At 37.2% G+C, this 24,420-nt stretch overlaps 1 protein-coding gene across 3 annotated transcripts in view; it reads left to right on the top strand.

Moving 5' to 3' along the window:
• The window catches only part of LOC131912450 (uncharacterized), a 37,902-nt gene extending 25,122 nt beyond the window's left edge, over positions 1-12,780 (top strand). For 2 of the 3 annotated variants that reach the window (XM_059264737.1, XM_059264738.1), the window contains exon 6: positions 911-1,220. In XM_059264737.1, coding sequence (XP_059120720.1) covers positions 911-1,112 — 202 coding nt within the window. In that variant the 3' untranslated portion in view covers positions 1,113-1,220. Of the gene's footprint in view, positions 1-910; positions 1,221-10,566; positions 10,737-12,476 lie in introns of those variants that run through there. The other variant, XM_059264739.1, reaches the window with a different exon arrangement.
• The last annotated feature ends 11,640 nt before the right edge of the window (positions 12,781-24,420 follow it).

A 24,420-nucleotide genomic window follows, 5' to 3' on the forward strand; every position in this document is an offset into this window, starting at 1 on the left:
ACACAAAAACTTTCAAAGAAACTTTATAATACTAAAATACACACACACACACACACACACACACACACACACACACACACACACCCCTCCTATACCACTTGACACCAACTTACTATTAAACTTGGTGACTTAATTGGCTGATTAAGCTAGGAGGGATGCATCAGTTATATTTGGCCAATAATTACAGAAACAGAGATTCAACAAAGGCAACTTGATGGTCACATAGGTTCAGAGCATATTTAGAACACTGAACTAGAAAATTTTGACTTGGAATATTGAATACACCTTTATTCATATATTAAGGTAGTGTACTAGAGATAGATTTTGTATTATTTTTTCCATTATCACAGTCTCATACAATTATTATTTTAAGGCAAAAATATTGAGAAATATTATATATCATAAAATCTATTGAACTTAAGTGCCTAACATGCTTTTATTCTCTTAAGGGTACTCTGTAGATTTCTTTTTTATATAAAACAAAATTTACTTCTGATTTAAAATGTCATTTTCTCATTATATAATTTCTTCAGTACACCAAAATCAGGAGGAACAACTCCTTCCAACTCCTTCATTTCTTAGAGGCAATATTCTTCACAAGTTGAGTTACTTTATATTCTTTTATGCTGAGGAAATAGTATGGAACAAGTCACTTTTTCAAGAAAAAAAAAAGAGGCATTCAACACCCATTGAACACAAGGGAAGAGATGCCTATGCGTAGCAGGCTGATGATCTACTCACTTCACTCCAGTAGTTAATGTGGCTCTTGATAATTTAATTTCCTTTGTGGTGTTCTCACTGTCAATCTCTGGTGTGGCCATGGTCTTAGCAGGACAGGAAATGGTGTGAGATTTGGTAGTTCACTGCCTACTTTAGAAAGCAAATGACAAGACCTTCGCATTGTCTCCAGCTGCAGAGTTTTAAATATGAGCAAAAACTATTTCACATCTTTCAAACAACTACCAAAGATACCTCAAATACAACATTTATCACTGGCTGAAAACCACATTGAGACACTGGCTGGCCTCTCCAGTTTACGGTACACACCACTGGAAACCCTCATCCTGAAGAGAAATCCCTGTGAATTTCACCAAAACTACAGGAAACAGTAAGGCTCAAATGCCTGGGTTATCTTTTGTTGAGTAGTGTACTGTTAGCCATATTGCATGTTGTTTCTCTCTTGTTTACACTCACATAGCAAAGGTTTGCTTTTTTTTTCTTTCGTGTGCATGTGCGTGTGCGCCTCAGTGCATGTATATTCACCACCTGCATGTAGGTGTCTGTGGAGGCCAGAGAGGGTGTTAGACCCCCTGGACCTGGAGGTACAGGCTTTTGTAAGCCAGCATATGGGTGCTGGGAACTTAGACATCTCTCTAGCACCAAAATATTCATCATATTTGCTCTTTATTGAACACTGTATGATTCTAAAATATCAGAAACAATGAACCAATACGCATGTGATGTTTTTGTCTTTAAAGGATGACTTTCTTAGTTAACTTTATGGTATTAGCACTGATTATAGGCCCATAGTATAACATGAATTTAAAATTATGGCATTATTCATGTACATAATGATGTGCTTCATACTTTTTTTTCATACAAGCATATCATGTTCTTTGACCATGTTTGCCTCATACCTCCTCTCTACAGCATTTTCATTTCCCTTCCCTACTCCACAGCCCTTCCTTCCCCACACAGTCTTATTTCTATTTTCATGTCACATACACACATACACATGTATGTGATTTTATATATCTCTATATAAAATAAAGAATCTAATAATGAAAGAAAACCAGTATTTGTCTTTTTGCAAATTATTATTATTTGGTTAAATTATGATTTCCAGTTGCATCCATTCCTAGAAAATAAAATAATTTTGTTTTTCTTTGTGGCAGAATAAAACTACATCGTTCAAATATACCACATTATTAATTCATGTATATGTTGGTGTACACCAGGACCAATTTCATAACTTAGCTTTTGTGGTCAGTGCTACAATAATTATAATAAATCCAGCCACTGTTACTGTGTTGAGTTGTTTTCCTTGTAGATAACTAATAGATGTCTTCTGTCTTTTAAATGAGTATCCTTGCCTGTTTCTTTGATTAGAGAATTGAGGCCGTGGACATTGATAGTTTTTTAAGTATATAGTAATACTTTCCATTTCTCTGTTTTTTTAGCATTTGATACTTCGATAATCCTTGTTTTTCTTTTGTTTTCTTTATTACATTCTCTAGTGTGGTTGATTCTTTCTGGTGACTTCATGGGTATTTCTATTTTTGCCTTCTGTGTGTTGGATTCCTTCAGTTACCTTCTGCGGGGCTTGCTTAGTAATAATGCATTTCTTTACTTTGTCTAGGCATGATACACTTTTTTACTTTAATTATGAAAGGTATTGTTATAGAAAACATAAATGTAGGTTGGGAGCTATTACTTTTCAGAGATTAAAATAAATTATTCCACTCTTTGGAGCCCTTAAAGTCTTGAGAATTCCACTGCTCTGATAGCCTTGCCTTTATATGTGATTCAATGATTCTCTCTTGCAGCGTATGACAGTCTGTGTTCAGTATACTCACTGTTTAATCTCTGATGTAGGTGAATCTTTCATGGTCTTGTTTGTTATTCCTAATGTCTCCTGTGTCTGGGTGGCCACCCTTTCCTCTAGATTTGGGGACTATTCTGTTATGATTTTACTGAATGTAAATTTTCTGTTGTTACCTTATACTTTTTCTCCTCCTTCTGTACCCAATTTGGTCTTCTAATGGTATTACCTACCTCTTATGTGTTTGTACTTTATTATTATCATTACTTCTGTCTGAAAGTTCTAATTTAATCTACCTTTTCTTTAAGCCCTGATATTTGTATCTTTTACTTGATTACTACTTTTGGCAAAGGTTTCCACTAAAGTTTTTATTTGACTCAGTGTGATTTTCATTTCCAAAATCTACTTTGACTGTTTTTCCAGCATTTTAAAATCTTTTTATTGAATTTTTCCATATTCTAAATTGCCTGCTTCTCTCATTTAGCTGTGTGTGTGTGTGTGTTCTCTTTTAACTGATTCAGGCATGTAATTATGTCCCTTTTCTTAGAATTAAAAAAAATTATGTATATTAATGTTTTACCTGCATGCATGTATATGTACTACATGCATGCTTTATGCCTGCAGAGGCCAGAAGAGAGTGTCAAATCTCTTGGCACTGGAGTTACATGCTATTGTGGGCCTCCTAATGTGGGTGCTGAGAACTGAAGTCTGACCCTTAATCATAGCACCAGGTACTCTTAACCATGGGACAATCGCTCCAGCTCTCTCATTTTTCATTTTGTTGAATAGTCTTGTAACCATTCTTTCAAATTCTTTAGGATTTCTTCTGACTCTCATTGGAGTTTATTATTATTGAATTGGCAGCTTCCAAAGGAATCTTGTTGCCTTGATTTTTTTTTAAAGATTTCTTACATTTTTGTCTTGAGATTTATGGTTTTGCTCTGATAACATTGGTTACATTGTTCTAATCGATTTTCTTTCAGTTGAAGAAAGGAACTAGGTTATCCTTGAGTTCGCTTGTTATTCCTCTTCTTTGCAATGGAGGGAGGGCTCAGCCAGGAAATCCTCCACCCATGTGTTCAGAGAAGCGGGCACCATTGTTAGTATCACGTAAGCGTAGAATACTAACTACAGAAGCAACCACAGCTGGAGCAGAAGCCCTTGCAGCGTGGTGATCTCATCTTGCCGGGCCTTTTATGCCTTTCTGTTAGTGTCCACCGTCCAATGTGCGCATGTTTGCTCCTCTGAGTGTTAGTTCTGCTCAGCTTAAATGTGGCTCTATGATTCTCTAGGTCTCGTGACCTCAATGCACTGAGTAGAAGCTTTGGGGCTTGTACCTGTGCTTGTGCCGTTTTGTTGACAATCCCTCTTAAGATTTGCTGCAGGATAGTAGACTGACACCGAACACGTGGCCCTGGCTAATTTTCCAGTGTCTGAGGCACATGGCTGGTGGCTCTATCAGCAAAATTTTGTCTTTAATGTCTTTGTCACTGAAGATTTTCCTTTTTCATTAGTGTGTGGTGTTGCTGGAGAATTTCTCTCCAGCTCCCGCCACCAAGTCCCGCCAGTTCCAGAGCCCACTTACAAAATAAACACACAAACTCTTATATTATTTAAACTGCTTGGCCATTAGCTCAGGCCTGTCATTGTCTAGCTCTTACTCTTATATTTAGCCCATTTCTATTAATCTTTACTTTGCCACATGGCTTGTGGCTTACCGGTACTTTACATCTTCCTTGTCCTCATGGCAGCTGGCAGTGTCTCTCTCTCAGCCTTCCACTTCCCAGAATTCTTTTCCTTGTCCCGCCTATACTTCCTGCCTAGCCAATGGCCAATCAGTGATTTATTTACTGACCAATCAGCAACACACTTGACATACAGACCATCCCACAGCACTTCCCCTTTTCTTTTCTTAAAAAGGAAGGTTTTAACTTTAACATAGTAAAATTACATATAACAAAACAATTATCAAGCAAGAATTACAGTTACAATATTAAAGAAGAGATCCTATCTATCTTATATTTGTGAGTTTAAGGTTTTATATCTAACTTATCTTTTATTATAACTAAGGAAAATTGTAAGTATCTAGTCTTTAACCATATCAAAGACCTCAGAAGGATATAATACTACCTGAGAAATGGAGAAGGATATAAGCAACTTTTAGGAGTCTTGTAGGGTAGACAGAGACAGCTGGCAGCCTGGACAGTCATTCAAAGTTCTCTTGTAAAGTTGGGGCATCTGTCTTCAGCCCTCAGGCCTAGAGTCTCTTATTCACTTTTCTCTGTGTCCTGTAGAATGTCTGGCAGTTTTTTCTGCAAAGCAGGAACCTGAAGGACCATTTTGTCAAGCAAAGTTCAGTGGTCATCTTTGTATGGGTCCTGCATGTCCAGTTGATCAGGCAGTCCAGGCAAGAACAGTTTCTTGCCCAAATGGCTATTTTTGTCAAGGTGAAGATAAACTCCGTATGGAGTGTCTTCGATGCCCATCCTCCTCTCTGAAGTAAATCGGTGCTGTCAGGAGCAGACATGTCTCACTGTCCAAAAAGTCTAAATTTTTAAAACATTTTAAATGCCATATTCTGTAGGTCTTTGAAGTGTTTGAAGACTACCTATCTATCTGAACTATATCTATGTATACCTAGAAGACTTAACTAACATGGCTACAAATATTATCATAGATGACTAACTATTAATCTATTTTTTAATTATCCATTACAATTTTAAATGAGTTACATAAACATAATACCTCAAACAAGAATAGAAATATATATACAGTATAACAAAATTAAGTTTAAATTTGTATCAATAAACTAAAATTTATAGCAATGTAAAACATTTTAAACAAGTTGTTACTCTTTAAAAGTAGGTTCATTAATCTACCCTTTCATCCTATCATATCTAAACTATCCCCCTTTTTGTTTTAGAAAGAGATTGTATTTATAATCAACCTGATTTAAATAAAAATATTGGTTTTTGTCTGTCCCACACCAGAGGGCTCTTCTGATTTGAGACATAAGAATCTCTTAACCATTTTTTTTTTTGAGCAATATGTCTGGGTTTAGAGGGGGAGTGAGCCAATTCCATCTCTAAAGCCAGCTTGGTATATTTGGGAATTTGGGCGTAGCTTCTCTTACTACTTCCTGCTGGAGGGGGGCGCTGTATCTTCTGGAGACAGAAAGAAAATTTTAGGATCATGGAGTAGTCCGTGAGGCTGTATATCTGAGCCAGTTGACTTGAAACCATTCTGGATGTTGAATCATCTGGGCCATGGTGTCATTGGAGACCTTTCAGGGGGTCTTGGCTGGTCAAACCTGATGTATCTTAATCTGGAACAAATCCATAGTCTCTGGCTTTCTGTGGAAACAAAAGCAGAGACTCTTTTCCAAAGCAACATATCCTTATATCCAAATTTTGAAGTCAAGGTGCCTTTAAAATATACATTTTGGCATAACTCAACAGCTTTTACAATCAAATGTTTTTCTGCAGTTACGAATATCAAAGAGAACATAATCCAGATTCTCTGTGTGGTAGCCATCTTTACGTGGCTTATTTTTTTATATTAGCTTGAGCCTATTTCTTTTAAACTGCAGCATTCTAAGCCTGAAATGGCGCAGTGGCTGCTGGCTCCGCCCACTTCAGCTTCCCAACATGGCGGTGGTCCGCTTTCCGCCAGCTCTGGGAGCCGTAACTCTCAGAAATAGTGGGTCTACACTTTTACCAAAGTAGCGTGTAGCCCAGAAACCTCTTTTTTTGTTTTGTACTAGCAAAGGCTAAATCCACCACACAGCTTAATGTGCCACTTGCAGGGGCCTCATTCCCGCCATACGGCGGCAGGTTGAGCATGCACGCCAGGAACCCGCCATAGTAGCTCAAACATGCAGGCTGCCGCTAGCTTAAAAGAGACAACTAGGAGCTGTTTTTAGCTCCGTTTTAGAATCTTTTTTCTCCGTTTTTAGGTGGAGACTCTTGCCACCACGTTGGACGCCATTTGTTGCTGGAGAATTTCTCTCCAGCTCCCGCCACCAAGTCCCGCCAGTTCCAGAGCCCACTTACAAAATAAACACACAAACTCTTATATTATTTAAACTGCTTGGCCATTAGCTCAGGCCTGTCATTGTCTAGCTCTTACTCTTATATTTAGCCCATTTCTATTAATCTTTACTTTGCCACATGGCTTGTGGCTTACCGGTACTTTACATCTTCCTTGTCCTCATGGCAGCTGGCAGTGTCTCTCTCTCAGCCTTCCACTTCCCAGAATTCTTTTCCTTGTCCCGCCTATACTTCCTGCCTAGCCAATGGCCAATCAGTGATTTATTTACTGACCAATCAGCAACGCACTTGACATACAGACCATCCCACAGCAGTGTGGTTCAAGAGCAGAGGCACCATTAAAGGCTTTTCTTCTCTCATCTACTGCCTTGTTTAGAGCTCTCTGGGTTAGAACCTGTTGATTCCTTTACAAACTGAATATTCTATATTTCTATATTTTGTTGAATCTCTCACAGCCTGTTGTTGACAGTGAGCCAACCTTGACCTTCCACGTGCCTCATCTTCCTTTTGGAGTTACAGATCAGACTTCTTCTTTCAGGTTTATAGGGTCATGTGAGAGTGTTGTTTGTCCTCACTCACTGTCTTCATTCGATCCCTGTAATGTGTCTTTCCAGATATAAAAAGATATTTCACTTTGCTTCCGAATTTGAAATATTTCCTCTCCAAGGTATGGTGATATTTTATTTGTGGTGAAATGTGGTGATATTTTTATTTGTGCTTTAATAAATTTGCCTGGAGATCAGAGAAAATAGCAAGCCATTTTAAGTAAACAAAGAAGTCATGCAGCACACGCCCTTAATCCTTTAGCAGACAGGATCTCTGTGTGTTCAAGGCCACACTAGGGAACAGAGCCAAGCGTGGTGACACATGCCTTTAATCATATGGAGTACCAACCATAGAGGCCTGGAGGCCTGTACAAACAGACAGAAAGTGACAGAGCTGTGTACAAAGAGGAAGTGAGGTAGCTGGGCTAAGATAGCCAATGAGAGGGTAGAACATCAAGGCATATAGGTATAGGTAGAAAGGAAGTAATTTGCATTTGGAAGCTGCAGAGTTGGTGAGATAAGGTTGGCTGTGGCTTTCCCTATTTCCCTGAACTCTCTAAGGCTTTCACCCCTATATTTGGCTTCATGTTTTTTATTTAATAAGACCATTTAGAAATTCATCTACACCTAGGTTAAAGAGATACTCTGTCTTTAGCTATTTTTTCTAAATACAGGTTCCTAAAATGTTTCACAAGATTGTCTTATACATTCACTATTCTCTGATTTTTATTTTCATGATGGTCCATGAGCACCCCATGCAAACAAGTACTTGATTTAGTCTAGTGCAGTGATTAAAATAACATACAATCTACCAAAAGGAAACCATTTTGTTATTTTTTTCACAGTTGGGAACACTCCTAATGGTGCTAGTGGAATTTAACTAGTCTTGGATTGTACACTAAGCAAAATGCTCACATAGATATATAGATGATAGATAGATAGATAGATAGATAGATAGATAGATAGATAGATAGATGATAAATATAGATAGATAGATAGATCGATAGATAGATAGATAAAACAGATAAACATCTCTAGCTAATTTTCTATGTACAGTTGGTATTCTTAAGGGAATTGAAAAGATAAGAGCAAGTAGCTGAATTCCAATCTCATACTTGATCCCATATAACCAGAGATTATCTTATCTCTCAGCTAATTTTGTTCTACTAAGGGTCAAATCATCTCTAGGGACAGTCTAATCCTATTCTATGATTGAAACCCTTCTCAGACATGCGGCTTCAACAACAGATGTAGTTCTTCCCATCTTTACTTCTCACGATGTTGGTTTTCCCACAATAGCAAAAGAGCTTTAGGTAATATTAAAGTGCTCAATGCCTGGTGCACAGTGAAAAATTGTCAAATATGAATTCTAATCTCTGTTGTTACTACATAAATCCATTATTTTGGTTATCTCCCCTATAACTGTAGTTGGAAAGCAAAATTTCATGTTGGTGATCATAAATTCTCAAATTGCTTTTACAAAGTAGTGAAAACTGGCAGCATAGTGACTTTAATATTGAGCTAATATTTAATCATAATAAAGTTTTGAAGCTTAAAATTATATTTCCTGTCTTCAGAGGGGGTTTAGCTGGATATTTCAATATCATTCATAAGAAGGCACATTCCTAGTCATAAAGATAATTGAACAGTATGATATTTCAGTTTTGTTAATATGTGGCATTTTATAAAGCATTTTGGTGCCAGCTCAGTCACTTGCCTTCCTCTGAAAAACACCTTACAATCGGAGCATTAAGATGGTCTGAAATCTGATATCTCCTGCCATTTCACTATAATTCTGTCTTCAGAATCCATGTTGTGGTATAGAGTTAAATGAGAATAAGTCTCTCCTGCTTTTCCAGTATTAACTCCATTGGATTGGGTCCAAAATGGATGTATACTGACTTTTAAGCTACAAAAGGCAGGATATGTTTACTTGGGCACTTCAGGGTTTCTTTGAAAAGAAGGATGGGGTAGTTTTAACAGATGAAGAGAGGATTTAAGCTTCCATTCATGCTGAGCAGCTAAGATGAAGTTCAGAGTTCATCTAAATTTGAGTTCAGTTACCAAACCAGTAATCCACACTTTGAAGATTATAGCCACATTTATTTTTTTTCACTAGGTGTTCATACTCAGGATTTGGGTCAGTCTCTAGAGATCCTTGACACCATGCTTAAAATTATTTCAGATGTAGCTTCTCTGGGTTATTGTTGCCTGGAATGATGACTTTCCTTTTTCCTCCCTGTGTTCTGATGACAGGTCAGAAGATAACATGATTCTAAAGAGAAAGGCCTCAATTAGAGAGTTAATAGTATAAGTCCCAGATGGCAGAGAACCCCACTTGCAGGAATGCTAATATATTACAAGCTTTATTCTCTACCACTTTTCAGAAATCAATGTGATATGATTTTCACCAGAGATTTGTGTTTTGAAAGCTGAACGTTAAGGGAATCTCATGAGCTAAGTCTGAACAACGACCCCAGAAGACTTTGATTTTATTTTTTCTTTGGCCAAGACTGAGATCTGGAATAAAAATACTTAAAGCAGGGAATCAGAATCAACTTGATAGAGCTGCTGTGAGGATTGAATGAAATAATGTGCAGAATGTATTTTTCTGAGAAAAACAGGCAGGGGATAACAGGAACTCTTAAGCAGGTCAGTGCCACCATTGGATGACCCAGCATATCTTATGACAGGTTTAGGATTTTTCATTTTCACTGCGAAGGCCATAGATTACACTTGCTTGAGGTCTAAGAGTTCCAAGAGTTCGCAAATGTAGGACATCTGTCCACTTGAATGAAGATACTGCCTTCCGACAGTTCTCTGCATATGATCACTTTTTAAATGTACTGATTAGAGGGATCTCTTCTGACCTTGGAATTGACTTCCTAAATTTGAAATATGACCCTCAGAAGAACTTTCTGTCATAACAAAATAGCTTACAGAACATATTTCTCATCCTACTTTTATACCTCTCATCTCTCAGAAACAACACTGCCTTCCCCAAAACCCTCACTCAACTTGTAACTTTATAACAGGCACATTTACCATCACAGTCTCATTATTTTCTTTATGAAATATTCGCTGAATCTGCTCACTGATTTTTTTTTCCTTAGAGGAGTTTAGGAAAACAGGAATGGAGTTCTCTGATAAAAAGCAGGCTGCATGCTCTCTCACTTCTCTGATCAATATTTACATCTGCTGAAAGATCCATTAGATCCAAGAAAGGGAGAACTATGCCCAGGTCATTAGCTCAAGGAATATGAATGACGGCTTGTTTTAACCCCTCTGCAAAGATAAGGAGAGCAGAATAAAGTGGCAGCCAAGCACCTTTCTTATTTGAATAGCCTAAGTACATTTATTCAGAGGAAGTAAGTGAAATAAAATGCTTTCTTCAATATACTTACTTAATTTTCATTTTGTTTTGCTGTAGAGTGTTCTCCTGTTTGCCAAACTTAAAGATTCTAGATGGGATCTTGAAGTTACCTGAAGACTGTTCACCTCCAGAACTTAATTCTTTTTCAAAATTATGTATTTTATCATAACACACTCTACATAGAAAGAAATCAGTTAACTGTTGCTGATAAACAGCTAAATATAAAGGTAATGTGTGATTAAATACTCCCTCGATATATATTTATACAATATATGCATGTATATTCTGCCTCTAATCATGTTAGGAGAATATTTCCTTAACAGACCATTTCACAGACAGGGTGAACCAAGCATAAAGCTCTAGGTTTGACTCCCCGCACTGCACAAATAAAGGATCATTTTGGACTATTGGCTACGGTTTTGTTTCACTTGCTCACCTCAGTCCTGTGGAACAAAGTCTGCCATAGACAATACAGAAAAGTATGAATGTGGCAATGTCCCTGGAAAACTTGTCTTCCAAAACCATAATGTCATGGATTTTGTTGACTTCTGCTCAAAGTTTCAATGTCACAGTGTTGCTTGCGTTACTCGTCACCAGATTCACCTGCTTTCTCTGGAAGAGGCATTTATTCGCCACCCCTCCAGCTCCTGAAGTCGGCCATGTTAAAGAACTTTCTTCCACTAGTGAGATAGAGGGATTGTGTTACAGATCACTTACAGGCAGAAATTTGAGTATCAAGTTTGTATTTTGGTATATTTTTCAAAATTGTATCACACCAGTGAGCAAATAGCCAGATAAAAGTTGCTTCACAGGGCCTGACATGATTGTGGTTGAGGGACAGAGCCATCATCAGTCCTAGGGAAGATGTATATATACAAAAATAATTTCATGATGTTTTATTATAGACTCACCTCTACCACCTAATGTCTCCATAAATTTAGGGACTGAAACGTACCTTACCAATGATGTGTTTCCTTCCACCCCCAAACAGCACAGTAAGCATTCAAAATGTTGAGTGAATGCATGTAACCACTGCAGAAAAACATTAGTGGTGGGTAGAACTACCAGGTAGAATATAGTTTTGGGAGTTTGGTGAAATTAAAAACTTTCTTTGGGATAATAAATGTTGGAAATTTTAAAACTGTTATGAGAATGCTGGAAATTGAACATAATGGGGGAATAATATTTCATCAGTTACACTAATTTGAGTTGGGTTTTCTGGGAAAATGCAGAAAATGTTTATGGTGAAAACATAAACAGCAAGAAAACCATGGGTTTCATACATGGAAAACAAGAGGTGCAGGGTTGCTGCCCTTATCTCTTAGAAACAACGGCTAGATCTACTAGACTTTAGGTTAGGGATCTCAGTATGTACATAACACAATACCAAAGACATAGCCTATGTTTGGCTTGTAATCTAGACTTATTGAGTAAGTCTAGAAAATGTCAAAAGTCAATACTCAATAACAAGTGGGCAGGATGGCCAAAGCCGCTGGATTTAAGTAGTTGCTGCCTATGCTGGAGGAGAACTGAACAGAGAAAGTACATGAACTGACTACACAGGCCTATGACTTGGCTCTGCTCAACAACTCTAGCAGTTTCCATGGCTTACACATCAATGAGGGCATTCCAATTATGGCCACTCACATGGCTTTCCTTGTACCTCCTAGGATGCACAGAGACCTGACTCATTCTTAAGCCTTAGCATTACCTTTAGACATACTATGTTGAGAAGTACACAGGGACTTTTCAAATCAGCAACAAATCTGTAATTCTGTAAATTTAGGCACACCAAATGAAAGCTGCCAACTTCTGGCTACAGTTTAATGCTACAGAACAACAGATCTCCCATGAAACTTTTGGTTATGCCTTCATGCTAAAATGTTTAGTGTTTCTCCAATAATAGTAAGCTTATTATTTGATTCTCTTAGATGTCACCTGCTTTAAGTTATTATCTCTTTCTACAGGAGAAAAAATATAACTTACTGCTTATTATTATACTACCAAATAACATCAGTGAATCGGCAGTTTTTAAAAGGCTAATTACAACCGTGAAACAAGGTTCTGATTGGTTTTAGTGTTCTGGAGCAAATGAACCAATGTTTTTATCACTGCAAGTGTATGTTTGCATCTCTCTTATTTGTTGTATCTCAAAAGAAGAATTAGTCTTTCGTTTTTGTTTAGAATTTCTGAACAATCAAATCAAACCATTCACACTACTTTATAAAATGCCTTGGGAAACCTGTGGCTAATAAAATCTTTATTTCTGTAGTGTGTCAGTGTCTTCCATGTCATATTTTCCTTATATTTTATATCCAGTTACTTTTTACAATATATCCCAAAATACCTGTTCTTGAAAAAGTAGAAACATCTTTTGTATGTTTGTGTGTGTATGATGTGTGTTTATATATGACATGCATATGATTTTTATGAATGGTATGTTATGATATTATGTATGGTATGTATGTTATATGTGTGATATGTGTACTATGTGTTTATGATTTGAGTATAATATGTGTATAGTGCATATGATAGTAAGTGTGTATGCATTAGATGTGTTCATATGATACATATATATATACACATGTGTGTGCAGATGTATACTTTCAGGTATGAGTATGGAATGGTGCATATCTTGAGGCAGTCAGAGGATAAGCTTGAATGCTGAGTCTACTTTTCATCTTGTTTGAGACAAGGTCTCTTGTCCATAACTGAATATTCAGTTTCCCATCTTGTCAGAGGAGCATGGGGATTCCCTACTACACTGCCTTGTCTGGCTTCACACTGGTTTGGGGATTTGAACTCAGATCTTCATGTTTGTGTTACAAGTGCTTTCTCACTGAGCCATCTTCAAAGCCTCATCTTCATGCCTCTTTATATCTCTAAAACACCTAAGCAGGAATATCATTGAGTGTGATAGAGACAAGTAAAATTCGATTCTGTCTTCATAAAGAGATTTCTAGTGCTGGAAAAACATCAGTCACACTTTAAATGTCTAAAGGAATAAAAGTTATAGGGTTTAAGAACTGTTTTTTTGAAAGTCGAAAAACCTCAGAATCATGAACTTTTGTATGGGGCAGAGGATGCTAATCTTGGGTTTGCTCTGATCTACTTTTCACTTCTTCCCATGACCAAGTCAGATCAACAGTTCTGCACTCATGGTTCCTTCCCTCTGAGGACAGGGGTGTACTGCTTGGATTCTGATTAACAACACAGCTGAGGAATTGATAGTTGGAAATTTGAAGAGGGCTTTGTTATCTTTTCCTAATGCCCTCCCTTTCATTCACTGAAAAAACGTTCAGAGAACTGCTTTCATTGTCTGTTACATGGTCAGTCCCTCCCCCACCTTGCCCCTTATAGGACCAGGCCCTCTCTTCCCCAGTCCTCTTCTCTGTGCACACACAGAGCAGAAACACATGGGGGAGGGAGCACTGTGGCAGGTGGTCTTGGCTGAAAGCTTGACAAATGGAACTCAAGCCTTTCTACTTGCTTCGTGTGTGTGTGTGTGTGTGTGTGTGTGTGTATTTATTTATTTAAATTATTTATTTATCTTACATCCCAAACACATTTTCTCCTCCCTCCTCTCCTCCCATTCCTTCCCCCATCATTCTTCCACAACGCCCACCCCTTGCCCATCCACTACTCCTCTGTTACTGTGGATTACAGCATGGTTATCCTTTACTTTACAGCTAATATCCCTTGTGAGTGAATACATACTACGCTTATCTTTCTGGGTCTGGGTTACCTCACTCAAGGATGATTTTCCCCAGTTCCATCCATTTGTCTTCAAATTTCCTGATGCCATTGTTTTTAACAGCTAAATAATACTCCATTGTATAAATGTACTACATTTTCTCCATCCATTCTTTGGTTGAGGAGCATTTCTAGATTCTAGCTATTATGAATAAAGCTGCTATGAACATAGTTGAGCAAGTGTCCTTGTTGTATGATTGGACATCCTTTGGGCATATACCCAAGAATGACACAGCTAGTTCTTGAGATAGATTGATCTATCATGATCTATCTCTATTCAGAGCATTAAATAGGTATTATTTTTTCTAGAAAAGTACTCTGGCCAAATGTTATTTTAATATCATGTTAATATCACCCAGTCTCAACAGGGTTTGTGCTTTCATATAAAATAAAAATGTGCTTATAGATACATATTAAGTATTAACAGTTTACCTAACTCAAACACTACTGCAAACACTAAAGCAATATCTTAAGTCTTACAGGTATCAAGCATATAGTTGTTTAACCTGTTGTTCCTATTTATGTAAAAGATATTCTCTATTCATATTATGAATATTTTATATACTATATAATGCAAAAGCTAATAACATAAGTGTGGGGGCCCACAGATGCTCCCTAGTAAGGCTTTACTCAAGGTCAGAAAGTCTGAGCTTGCTTTACCCAGCAGGACTACATCATAGGATGATTTGGCCAGGACATGGCTACCAGGTGTTTTGAAGGGTCTACACTTGGCTGTACATTGTGCTTTTATCTTGAAAGGAGGAGGTCTTTTGCCTCTCCCCTTGGCAGTGTATAAAAAGCTCATTAGAATAAAACTCTGGGTGACTGAATATTGACCTAGGGCCCTCCCAAAGCTATGCTGTGTCTCTGTCTTTCTATCTCCATCTATATTTCTATCTAATACTGCTTGTTCCTCTCTCCTCCCCCACAAGAACCCTTCGACAGGTCAGAGCTGGTCTCCGACACATAAAAGAGCCTTGTTGTTTAATTAACTAATGAAAATAAGGAACAAATATGAATTTGTTTATTCTCACATGGAACTATCAAATTCAAGCAATAGCTGTATGTTAGTCTATTTATTCAGAGAGACTGTTCCCCCTACTTCCTAAAATAAAAATAATAGCAAAGCCATTAACTACTAAGTAAAAAGATCTAAGGTGCTATTCACATGAATTTATATGAAAGTATATATCTATAAGGCATATCACTCCACCTTTTAGAAATGAAAGTCATATTGGTGGAAAAAATGTTTCAAAATATTTATTTCCTGTTTTCACAAGCATATATCTGTTCAATGACTAGATATATTTTCTTCATTCTTAAAACAAGTATCAGTCCAAAATACATTATAAAAAAGTCTTTGTACCTTATTCTCTTAGCAAATTAGCATGTATCAACATAGAAAGTGTCTTTCTTGTGAAAGGAAACACATTCATAAAGAGAGAATGAATTCCAACATGCCTTACTGTTTTCAAGGAAGACATCTGTACATCTCTCTCTGATCTTTCCATATATAATTTTCTCCAGCTCTGACATCTGCACAAAATGAGACCATGTAAACTAACTCTCACTAAGACCTGTGAAGCTCAAATTGCATCCAGATGTGGCGGCAAGTCCCTACAGATGACTCAGACATTCTGGAATGTTCTGAGGATAACTGACATTGATTTAGTAGCTGCAGTATTCAAGACTGTGTGATCCTTTGTAGATCCGTGGCTGTCATACATGTAATTTCTCTCCTAGTCTCTTTTTTTCTTTTTTTAAAAATTGTTCTAAAACCAAATAATGCTTTGGGATATGAGGGCCTTCATACTGTCCTTCTTGTCTACAAAGTTGTCTTCAGGGACTCCTTTTTACATTCTGGCCCTCAGATCCACCTAGCAGCAAATATTCTGTTTTCACAGAATCAGAGTAGATAGAGAAAGGGTAAATTTGATATGAGCACAACTGACTGGATGTGATGGCTAATTTTATATTTCAACTTGGTTGGCATAATTCATTCTAGATGTTTCTTTGAAAAGTTTTTGGATGATATTAACATTTAAATGGGTAGATTTTGATTTAAATAATCCTTCTTAAAATAAATAAGCTTCATCCAGTAAGGTAAAGACTTGAACAGAATAAGATTAATTCTCTGCTCTGACCACTTATGAAGGAATTTTGCCCACAGACAGACTCCTATCTGGAATTGCTCTGCATATTCTTCTCTTCACTGAGACTTCTCTCCCCTCTCCTCTTATCTCTCTCTCTTCTCCCTTCTCCTCTCCCTTCCTCCATTCCCTTTTCTGTTATTTTGGTTCTGATTTTCAGAAGAACCTTGACTAATACACAAGACACAAGGTAATCAGCCCAATGTGTATACCCCCCCCCACACCTTTGTTTTGGCTTCTGTTTTTTACAAGCTAAATCCAAAAAAGTGGCCATCATTACTTATTGTTTTTATTTCACGTTTCTGACTCTTGTAGTATACCCTTCACCTTTCTTCTTCTGTGATTCACTTATCCTTCATGTCAGAGTCCATCCACTCTAACTTCTGAAACTTAAAAGGTCTAATCCAGAAAACAAAAGCCCCCAAGTTCCTCATCCCTTTCATTGAAAGTGTAGCTAGCTCTTCAAATCTTTTTGCTATGTACTTTTAAAAGTCATTTTGAAAGTCAAAGCTGGACGATGACTTTTTTGTTTTAGTTTTTATCTTCCTTTCTTTAAACTAAATGGTTATTTGTGTATCTATGCTTAGAAAGCCAATGTCAAAGCTAGACAATGACTTTTTGTTTTGGTTTTTATCTTTCTTACTTTAAAGATCAATGGATATTTGTGTATCTGTACTTAGAGAGCCAGAGGCAAAAGAAATCATGAGAGAAAGTTTTAAAATCCAGATAATATTTGTAAATATTGCCATTCTGCAATACAATACCATAAAACAGTATTATCAGTCCTGGTTTGGAATAGAATCATCAGGATCTTAAAAAATATAACAAAAGTTGAACCCAACCCTAAAGACAGTCTGACTTGATTGGTATAAAATTCAGGTATTATTATTTTTGCCATTTTGCTAATCAACTCAGGTGATCCTCATGAAGGAAAAGCCTAGGCACTGGAATCCCTTGATATGAAAGTAAAGACGTTGCAATAGACTCTCATGTCCACTGTCACCTGAAGCAGCTGTGAGACCCAGACTTCACGTCAAGTTTCAGTTAGCTCATATGAAGAACAAGAAGGTAAGGTTCAGTGTCTTCAATGGACCTTCCACCACCAACATTCTGGAAATTAATTGCTGTGAGAACTAAAGGAGAGGCTTGAACCATGGCTCATTATACACATGAAAGAGAGAAAGTCAGTCTAGTCAAAGAAGGCACCTACTCTGTGCTGTGCTGATGTAGAATTACTATAAGAACCCAGCAGGTCTTTCTGTGTGATGATCTTTCCTTTGGCAGGTTGATCAGACACCACATCAACTTAGAAGTAATGTTACCCACAGTCCCACTCCTTCAGGTGCTAGCTAAGCTCAGGGTGATGCAATCTAATGACTTCATTTTTGATATTGTGTCAAAAAAAGTGGAAAAATTATTGAGTTCTCACTAGTAGAGTAGGCTGAGGTCTAAATGTTGCTTAAATATTGTGTGTGGAAACTTTATTGCCATGTGAAATCATTAAGAGATGAGGCTTTCAAGAGGTAATAAAATCATGAATTACATTGGATTAGGATGAGGATTAGATCCTTTTGATGGGTTTGAGGCTTGAGGAAAGGCAGGGGCCCTGGAAAATGTTCAAACTAATTTTGAAATGAGTGTCTTTGGAGAACCCAAAGGAGAAATTAAAGAAAGCTCTAGAAATGTCAAAAAAATCTAGAAAGTTATAACAATGCCAATATAAATGTATGAAATAAATAGATAAATGTAATCTACCATATGAATTAACTGAGAGAAAAAGCAACATGATCATATTATTAGATGCCAAAAATACCTTTGACAAAATCCAACATTTCTTTATGATTAAAACAATTTACTGAAAGTCCATAGCTAATATCAACTTAAATGGAAAAAAACTCAAAGCAATTCAACTAAAATTGGGAAAAAGACAAGAATACTCATTATCTCCATACCTATTCAATATAGGACTTGAAGTCTTCGCTAGAGCTATAAGACAACTGAAGGAAATCAAGTGTATTCAACTTAGAAAGGAAGAAGTCAAAGTATCATGACTTGCAGATGATATTATAGTACATAAGTCACCCTAAAAATTCCCCTGGGAAATTTCTACAGCTAATAAATACTTTCACAACATAGCTGAAAACAAACTTAACCCAAAACATCAGTAGCCTTCTTATATACAAATGACAAATAAGTGGTGAATGAAATGAGAGAAACAATATCTTTCACAATAACCTCAAAAATATAGGAAGTGAAAGACCTATATAATCCAAACTTTACGCGATTGAAGAAAGAAATTGAAGAAGATATCAGAAGATGGTAAGATCTCTTATACTCACGGATCAGTAGGATTAATTTAGTAAAAATTGCTATCCTACCCAAACAATGTACAGATTCAATACAATCCCCATCAAAATTCCAACACAATTCTTTACAGATCTTGTTAGGACAATTTTCAGTTTCATATGGAAACATAAAAACCCTAATACAATCCCAAATAATAAAAGAACTGCTGGAGGTATCACCATGCCATGTCTCCACTAGTTCTACAGCACTCTAGTAATAAAAACAGCTTGATATTGACACAAAAACAGACACGTTGATCAATGGACTCCAGTTAAAGACCCAGACACAAATCTATACTTCTATGGAGACCTGATTTTTTTTATAAAGAACTCAGCAATATACACTGAAAACAAGATAGCATTTCCAAAAATGGTGCTGCTTAAACAGGATGACTGCATTAAAAATGCAAATAGATCCATATTAATCTCTCTGCACAAAACTCTACTACAAATGGATTAAAAACCTCAATGTAAAACCAGATACACTGAACTCAATAAAGAAAAAGTGGAAAATAGTCTTGAATTCATTGGTAGATGAAAAGGCTTTCTGTACAGAACTCTATTAGTGTAGGTACTAAGATCAACAACTAATATATTGGACCTCATGAAACAGAAAAGCTTCTGCAAGGCAAAGGGCACCATCTCTCAGACAAATTGGCCAGCTACCAAATGAGAAAAGATTTTTACCAACTAAATATCTGGTAGAGGGTTAATATCTAAAATACATAAAGTACTAGACAAAGGATATCAAGAAAACAAATAACCCAATTGCAAAAGTGACATACATCTAAACAGAGAATTCTCAGAAGAGGAATTTCACAAAGCTGAGAAGCACTTAAAGAAATGTTCTACATCATTAGCCATCAGAAAAATGCAAACCAAAGCTACTTTGAGATTTCATCCTTCACCTGTCTGAATGGCTAAGATCAATAGAACAAATGACAATATATGATGGTGAGGATATGGAGTAAAAGGAACACTGATCCTTTGCTGGTGGGAGTGCAAACTTGTACAGCCACCAAGAAAGCATGGAGGTTCCTCAGAAGGTCAGAAATCGACCTCAAGATGTAGCTATATCCCTTTTGACCATATTTCCAAAGGTCATTTCATCCTACCGCATAAATACTTGCTCAACCACATTCATTGGTGTTCTATTCATATTAGCCAAAAATTGCAAACAACCTGGATGCCCACAAACAGATGAATGTATAACAAAATGTTGCACATTTATACAATTATTACTCAGATGTTTAAAAAGCAAAATCATTAAATCCACAAGTAAATGAATGCTAGTAGAAAAACATCACCCTGGGTGATGCCAGGGTAGTAGCAGATGAACCTCTCTAGGAAAGAGAAATAGAATACATAGTTATGGATGGATGGGGGAAGGGGGCTGGATTGGGAGGATCAAGTGGGTTGCGGGAGGAAAGACGAGAATGAGGGAATGAATAGAGGAGAGAGACCGCTACAACTAAGGGCCATTTGAGGAGTAGTATGAAAACCTAATACTGTAGAAGCTTCCTAATATATACGCAAAAGTGTATATATCTAAATAAAATCACCAAAAAATGAGGGATACAGAGCCTTAGCTGGACATCTTTTGTCATCAAACATAGCTTTAAGTACCAGGAATGTTTTACATCCAACTGAGATGTTGACTGAAAGGGTCCCAACGAAACTCCCAGACTACTGAGGCTGCTGACAAGACTATAGGTTGTTCTCCACAAACTGACAGCAGAGCCTTATTACTGAAGACACCACCTACACAACTCGTTGAACACCAAGAAGTCAAGCTGGTAGCTGCTTAGAGCCTTCATCCCTGTGTGCTAGCATCTTTGGTACAGCAAAGTGTTGAGGGATATTTTTACACTGTGTATAAATGTATTACTGTGATTGATATATTAAAAAGCTGAACAGCCAGTAGCTAGGCAGGAGGTGTTAGCAAGACTTCAGAGCAGAGAGAGAACTCTAGGAAGAAGAAGGTGGGGTCACTAGCCAGCCACAGAGGAAGCAGCATGAGCAGTACAGAGACATGAGGTAACGAACCATGCAACAGAACGTAGATTAATAGAAATGGGTTAATTTGTTATAAGAGTTAGTTAAGAACAAGCCTAAGCTAATACAAAGCTGTCATAACTAATGTCTCTGTGTCATTATTTGGGAGCTGGCTGGCAGAACAGAAAAAGACTCATTACAGGAAGGTGTTCTATAGGCCATCAAAGGATAAATCTAAACACTTACCGAGCTACAAACACTTTGATCTACAATGGTTTTCCAGCCTGCAAGATATGCTAGTGCAGTGGTGGCACAAAACTTGTGGGATTAACCAATCAGTATGTGATTTGACTTAAAGCCCACTCTACAAAATGGAACCTACATCCAACTGTTCCTTGGGAGACAAGAACCAGAGTCTAGGTAGCCCTTGGATCTAGGATAAAACCATATACTGCTGTTATTCTAATAAATGTAGCAATAAAATGATTCCTAATGACATTCTGCTATACTTATAGATCAGTATCTTGCTCAGCCATAATTACAAAAGTTACCTACCTCTACAGATGGGAACTAATACAGAGATCCATAGGCAGACAAAATGAAGAGAGTGAGAGGCAAGGGAACATTCAGCCCTAAATGGTATGCTTCCCTCAAATTCCTCCCCTGAGTTTGAGAACCCTGTGGAAGAGGAGACAGAAAGATTGAGAGAGCCAGAGGGAATGGAGGACACCGAGGAGGCAAGGACCTCTAAATCAACAGGATGGATGAATATGTGAACTCACAGAGATTGTGGCAGCAGGCACAGAACCAGCACCAGATGAGGTCTTAGAGCTAAAAGAAGTGGACAAGTGCCTCTACCCCTAACCTAGACGCTATTTCCAATTGACAACAACTCACAAGTGAAATTTTAGTTTTCTCTAAGGGAGTCTCAATGAGGAAACAAACTACTCTTGAGAGTTGGCTTCATTCCCAGCAGTAGATGGCCAACAGAAAAGAAAGTCAAAGGCATCTTTGAAGGTTCCTTGTCTTATAATGTAATGTGAAGGCTTCCCCCCCATCTCTTTAAACCCTACAGATCCTTTGGGTATATATTATGGCTCCCAGCTTAGTCTTTTTGTGGGATTCCTAAGTATGCAAATGAGTCAGTCTCTGTATCTCTCTCTGTTTCTTGTGCCTCTTCTGGGACTCTTGACCTTCTGTTTTTTTTGTCCTATTCTGACGCATTAGTTTTTATTTTCTTATTACATTTTATTATATTATTATTATTTTATTTTTATTAGAAGACTTTTTTCTAATGAGAGACAGAAAGGAGTGGATCCAGATAGAAGGAGAGGTGGAGCTGAACTGGAAGGAACTGAGGGAGTAGAAATCATAATCATGATATATTATGTAAGAAAAAAATGTATTTCCAGTAAAAGGAAAACAAAAAAAATAGACATAACAAAACTAAAAAAAAAAAAAAAAAGTTAAGATGGAAAACACATTTTTACAATACTCCTACTTTCAAATTCTCTTACCATCATTCTTTCTTCAGTATCTAGCACAGGTGATTAACATAAAATATAGCACTGCATGCATGCACCAGTCAGAACCAGTTGCTGCTGCTTGTTGACTCCAGAGAGTAGGTACCAGAGAGAAGTACACTTGTTGGTGGCATAATCCTCCATAACTTTCCCTGGGTTTGATAAATCAGTGAAAGGATCAGGCAGTTTTTCACCGGAGGTCTTGAATGGAGTATAAGGAAAATAAAGCATGGAATTTGAGGGCATAATTTGATTATAACAGTGGGTTGTGATCACCAGAACATCTCTCCCCCTAAAATACCATTTTAAAAGCTTTTATGGCATCATGCCAAGAATTGCAAAAGATTTAATGCACCACTTTCAATGGCAGTCAAAGGTGCATTTGAGTTTTGTAAAGTGTGCTTTTCCAGGAAGAGGACAAAAGAGACACATACTTCAGATTCGGTTAATTGTTAGAGCCCTAAAGTGCTCCTATTAACAATCACCTTCACCATTATCAGTTATCTAGTACAATGGAAGACAATTATTTAGCAAAAGACGAATCACAAACGCTTTTAGTTAGGAAAAACGTTAATTTTAAATACCCGTGCTTTTTAATTTCTTCATCTGTTAGGAAGTTGAACAGTGGGGACAAGTAAAGAGGGTTGAAAAGCCAAGGCGAGGAGGAAACATAGCAATTGCTTGTGTAAGAGATCAACTGTATCTGCATACCTCAGGCAAGCATGCCCACACTGTCTACCTCCAAAAGCAACTAACGGAAGCTTCATCCACTGGTGTGGGAAGACCACCTCCATCACATATAGTTGTGATGTTAAACATCTATAACCCCAGCTGTTAAACATTGCAGAAACTGTTCCCAAATAAATTCTATTTTGCATTTATTCTTACCATCTTTTAGAAAACATGTGTTCCTTCCATACTTAAAGATCATCAGAAATGCAACAAATGTGAAAGAAAAGGGTCTAGCCTCTAGCATCTCTATAGATCTTTAAAACCTTTAACCAAATTGACTCCTATCATTGTAGAAATGTCATGAGAGGTTTTGTAATTCAAACATTTCTTGACAAGTTTACCAAGAAGTGGACATGCATGCCAACTGTTTAATCATCAACCTCTTTATTATTGCATCATAAAGTTCTTAAGAATATTGAATTTAATGTACAGGCCTCCATACAAATCACAATTCCTGCCACTTATCTCATTAATTCAGCTGATTTTCCCTCTCTGAAGCAAAGTGGTATCAGTGTTGGAATTGATGAATTAGTTTATATTTGGCATGACTTCTTAATCTGAGTAGGCCCTACAGATTATTTTCCTATTGTTTACAGCTGTGGCACCAAATTTATTGCTGTACAGATCCTATGTTTTAAATTCTGAAGAACCTAAAATTTAAGAAGAAGAAAATAGGGTTATCTTGGGAATAGGAAGGTGGAGTGTGTGTGTGTGTGTGTGTGTGTGTGTGTGAGAGAGAGAGAGAGAGAGAGAGAGAGAGACAGAGACAGAGACAGAGACAGAGAGACAGAGACAGAGAGAAAGAGAGACAGAGACAGACAGAGACAGAGACAGAGAGAATGCTCAAAAGTAGAGATAATGTCCCTTGTTCGGACCCTTCAATAGATCAGATGATGAATCTGCCTATTACACTGATTCTAATGTTAATCTGGAAACATCCCATAGATATCCAGAAATGTTTTATGAGCTGATATAATGGTATCTCTTAATCAAGATTATATCTCAAAATTTCAGTTTCTTAAATCAATTGAAATGCTATAAAATTAGAAGAAAGGTGAAAATGTAACCATGCTGCACTCAAAATTATCTGTCAGTTCTTAATATTCCTACTGGAGTAACAGATCCAAGGAGCCTCTCACTATTCATCTCCTAGGAGAAGCTTCATCATTCCATAAATAGACCTGAGCTGACCAAGCTACACTTGTCCTGCAGGTATGCCAGGTCATGTGTTGGCTCCAACAGCATACTCAGCTGAAGTGGCACTACAGCTACACACATAGTGATTTTGAATCTGAACTATCATCGCTTGGAACAAATAAAAAAATAAACTTGTTTTCTTTCATTCTCTTGGGTTTTAAGTATGTTGGGTGTTTTATCAGTAGAGAATTCAGTCTTGTGACTCATGAAGGATTT

This window comes from Peromyscus eremicus, chromosome 6 (assembly GCF_949786415.1).
Source record: "Peromyscus eremicus chromosome 6, PerEre_H2_v1, whole genome shotgun sequence".
Taxonomy (NCBI): Eukaryota; Metazoa; Chordata; class Mammalia; order Rodentia; family Cricetidae; genus Peromyscus; species Peromyscus eremicus.